Source organism: Crocodylus porosus, unplaced genomic scaffold (genome assembly GCF_001723895.1).
Source record: "Crocodylus porosus isolate Cpor-Errol unplaced genomic scaffold, CroPor_comp1, whole genome shotgun sequence".
NCBI classification, from domain to species: Eukaryota; Metazoa; Chordata; order Crocodylia; family Crocodylidae; genus Crocodylus; species Crocodylus porosus.
Genome location: NW_017728951.1, coordinates 50,498,828 through 50,503,393, shown reverse-complemented (window position 1 = coordinate 50,503,393; position 4,566 = coordinate 50,498,828). Strand labels below are relative to the sequence as shown.

The window sequence follows — 4,566 nt, the reverse complement described above, 5'->3', positions numbered from 1 at the left end:
GGTTGGGGGTGGGCAGGGGCTGCAGATCAGGAATCAGGGGCATCAGCAAGGACAGGGGGGCTGCGGGTTGGGAGTGAGAGGCACCAGCATAGTCTGGGGGATGGGGTGCAATGGGTCAGGAGTGAGGAATAGCAGCAGAGCTGGGGGAGGGGTGGTGGCTTGGGAGTGAGGGGCAGGGGCGGGGCACAGACATATCGCTGCCCCCTACATAGTTGTGTACCCCTTCCCCTCCTACAAGTGTCCTCTTTTTTTAAATTGGAAATATGATAACCCTAGTCCAGTATTACTTATGGTTCTGATTTTATTCTGTGATATTTTTACCTGACCATTTTTATTTGTCTGTCAACAGGAAGTAGTCAAAGCCATCCAGCAGGCGCAAGGAGTGAAACACCTGGTTTCCATGACTACAAGCGAGCATGTTATCATGCAGAATGAAGCTCTGATTGCCTTGGCCATAGCATCTGCAATTAATTTAGGTACTCTCCCTCTCCCAAAGTGCTGATCTGACTGTTAACACAATGTTGTCATATTGTCATGTTGTTAATTTTGCAGCAATTTACAGAGCGTATAATAAGGTATGTTTCTTGTCTAAATAAAACAGGCAAAGCAATTTCTAACTATTCTAGAGATAACAGATAAGAAAAAGGAAGGGACAAGGGATTTCTTCAGGATATTGGCTTTAGGATGGATTTGGGTGAAGATGACTGACAAATTGGGGCAGAAAACTATTCTGTGCATACTGAACAGCATGATAGACCACATGCAAGTAAAAGGGGGAATAGAGAGGGAAATAAGGTAAGATTGTGAAGAATAAGTAAAAGGATGTGAATAGGGAACAGAAAAGAAAATACAGGTAGAGACCAAATTATGCAAGGTTTCTTACTTAAGAATGAGGAGTAGGAATTGATTCAAGGAGAAAGTGATATAAGAAAGCATCATACAAGCACGTGACTAGTAAGTAGAAAAGAAGTAGACTAAAGAATCCTGCAGAAATTCTGAATGAAGCAAATTAAAATATTGTCCAATTTACAGTTGTGGGTTGGATTTTCAGCTCTCTGCTGAGCGTTCACAGCTCCCATTTGTTTCAGCTGGAACTTGGTTGTTCAACACCTTTGGAAAGCATCCTTCACAATTATAAGAGAAGAAAACACCATCTCAGAGATGTAATAGCACTTGCATTTGAAAGCATATTTTGTACACTATTAATAGAGGCACAAGACTACAAGAATCCAACATGAACAGCTAGCACCCTCGGTGGTGAAGGCTCAGAAATGAATCTCCTATTGAATTTGAATCAGTGATGGGAGTAATTGATTGCAAGTATAATAAAGATCTATGCAAGGTACATTATATAAATGCTCTGTAGCCTATATCCAAGACCATAAAAATGAGAAAAGGCCAGTAGAGTGGTCAGTACAGTCATTGGGAGTTGATGGCATTCAAAACATCACAAGATTAGGCTCTATCCAGGCAAAAGGACTAGTTGGACTTTTTTTTTAAATCTAGCCTGACAAACTCTTACATTTTCTTATGTGACCCATCCTAGGAATTTCACTTACAATCTTACTCGATTTACAGAAGTCCTTGAAGATTCATTTAAAGAGACAAAGCTGGTTCAAAACTTGCATAAACTTCTACAGGATGAGAGGACAGGTCCTGAGGTGAAATACAATTCAATGAGCCTACTGTGCAATCTTCTTAATTCAGGTAATTTCACTTGGACAGCAAGAACCTACCCATTACTATAGAACCATAAACATTCTGTGACCAAAGTATTATCAAACCAGTCATGATGCTGTATCCAAGTAGCAAAACAACAGCAACAATATGCATATTCCTCATTCTTAGCAAAGGACCAAGGTCTCAGTCTTACTCTCTTTGAGTAAGCCTTTCTCTTTGAGAAGGTGGTTGAAATTTCTGGGACTACCTGTGGGTAAAAGCATGACTCAAGGCAAATCAGTATTGAATGAGCACAGCAAGGCTCATATTGGGTTAAAAGACTTAATCCTCTACATTTCCCTCCTAGTCCAGATCTTCTTGGATACCAGGCCACCCAACAGTTGTCAGTATATGACACATTAAGTCCAATACAGAACTTGAACCAATGACTGAGATTAACAATATGAGCAGAGGTCAGTTTGGCCATAAGTCTGAAGTAAGCAGCAAAGATATCATTAAACTACCTTCCTGATGCTTCAGAATTGGAGCTATATGCATCAGTTGTCAACCCAGAGCAAGATAACTGTTTACAAAGTTGTTCCATTCATCTCAAGGAGCTGTTACAGCAACCATAATGCAGCCCAATATAATGGCTCCTTGAACTCAGTCCCCTTTTTCTTTACCATGCTCTCAACACTGATGCTGGGGTGTGGATGCCATCCTAGCACAGAAGGAAATACCATAAGAACATAACAAGTGCCATACTGGGTCAGACCAATGGTCCACCTAACCCAGTACATTGTCTCCAAAAGTGAAAAAAATGAATGCTATAGAGGGAAAAGAATTGAACCAGATTATCTCTAGTGGTTTATCTCCTATTCAATACCCTCCGTCCACCATCATTTGTTTAGAGATGCCGGAGAAAACAACTCCAACCGTTTGTGTTCAATAGCCATTAAAAGTTCTATCATCCATTAATTTGTCTGGCCCCATTTTGAACCTAGCTGTACTAACTGTCTCCACACCTCCTGTGGCAATGAATTCCACAAGTGAACTATGCATTGCATAAAAAGTACTTTCTCTTGTCAGTTTTAAACCTGCCACCTATACATTTCAGCAGGTGCTCTCTAGTTCTAGTATTTTGGGACTTGGTGAAAAACAGTACCGTGTTTACTTGGTCCACACCCTTCATGATTTTATAGACCTCTATGCTATTCCTCTCAGCCTTCTCCTTTCCAGCCTTAAGAGTCCTAGTCTTTTTATTCTCTCCCAATATGGCAAGAGCTCCATACCCGATCATTTTGGTTGTCCTTCTCTGTACCTTTTCTAGTTGTACTACCACCTTTTTAAGATGTGGGGACCAGAACTATACCTAGCATTCAAGATGTGGGCACACATCTTGAATACCAAGCAAACAAGACATAATGACTCTTGGGTGTCAATAGTGAATCTGCCCTTTCTCCTTTTTAAAAAATTAAACAGACAAAAGAAAAAATAAAGAAGGATGTAAAGTTGTTTTAATATTTTATTTTTGAAAACTAACTTTAAAAATCTACTACAGGTGTAGGCTTTGAGGTCTTTGTCCTAAGAGTCTTCATATCAATAGTTTGAGCTAAGTTGCTAAACTATAAAGCATGTGGATCAGATCTTCAGCCAGTATAAAAACCATTGTAGCTCTATTGATCTTGGCGGAGATATGCAGAATTGACAGTTATTGAAGGTCTGACCAGTGATATGTTTCATTAGCACTCCATTGACAGCTAATAAACCTTGATGCTGAGAATCTAGCCTTCCTGGTATGAAATACGAATTCAAATTGTACTGCATTAGGTGAAGGCAGGAGTGAGTATCTTTCTGGTAACATTCTCAATACAATCAATATTTTAGACCTAATCAACTGGTTCTTCCTGGAAGTATATTAGAGAAGAGATAGTTAAATGGGTAATTATTTGGTTTACATTTGCAAAGGGTAAGTCATTCCCCAAGAAATAAATATTCTTTCTAATTGAGACTGAAGAAATTCTCATATTTAAAGAACATCTTTCATTTAAAAGTAGTTAGTCTGTGCTTATAACACGTCTTTTGGAACACATGAAGTCAGTGTTTGATCTCCCTCTAGGTGACTTGAGACAAGAAATAGAAGAGGACAACTTTAAAGAAACCTTGGAAACCCTTTGTAGCCACAGCAATGCATGTGTGGTCAATCAGGCTGTAATGACACTACAGATACTGAAAGATAAGACTCAAAACACCAGGCTCTCTTCTCCATAAATGCTTATGTGGCATCTGCTTTCTTCAACAGGTGTAGTATTACAATAAAATGCCAGCTTTTACCAATTACCTTGTGTTTATCATACTGCTGTCCAAATAAATGGTATTAACACAATGCAGGCTACAGTCCTCATTGTCATTTTAGAGTCTCACTTGCAATACTGCACATAAACTTGTCTACTTGTCTGCATACACATAGTCCTTTACTGCAGCCACACTGCGCATAGGAGGGTTTAGATTAAAGCAATCTAAGGCCAAATACAACCCACATCAAGGTGAGTTCAGGGACAAGCCTCCCTTTCTGTAGAAGCAGTAGAAGGAGGCCCCTGAGGTTCTTCATTCCCTCTGGGAGGGGTGCTATAGACAATATTTTTTTCTTATTATTTCTGGAAAAGTAGAGGTAGCAGCAGCAGAGGCCCAAACCTTACTGCAGTAGCTAGTACACATCTGCTTGAAGGGTGAATCAACCCCACTGCCATGCATAGAGCACTCTGCTTTGGGAAGAAGCCCAAAGAGATGGGGCGCTGTCTCAGAATTTCTGAGTCTTTAGTATGCCCTTGTTGTGAAGAAGGCTAACAGCATACTGGGACACATTAGCAGGAGTGTTGCCATAGAGTGATTCTTCCCCTCTATTCA

General features: G+C 40.1%; 1 protein-coding gene across 1 annotated transcript in view; it reads left to right on the top strand.

Moving 5' to 3' along the window:
- Positions 1–4,059, top strand: part of LOC109324040 (rap1 GTPase-GDP dissociation stimulator 1-like) — a 74,154-nt gene extending 70,095 nt beyond the window's left edge. Inside the window, exons 11-13 of the mRNA XM_019555815.1 lie at positions 350–476; positions 1,579–1,707; positions 3,779–4,059. Of these exons, the coding sequence (XP_019411360.1) occupies positions 350–476; positions 1,579–1,707; positions 3,779–3,930 (408 nt within the window). The 3' untranslated portion in view covers positions 3,931–4,059. The remainder of the gene's footprint in view (positions 1–349; positions 477–1,578; positions 1,708–3,778) is intronic.
- The last annotated feature ends 507 nt before the right edge of the window (positions 4,060–4,566 follow it).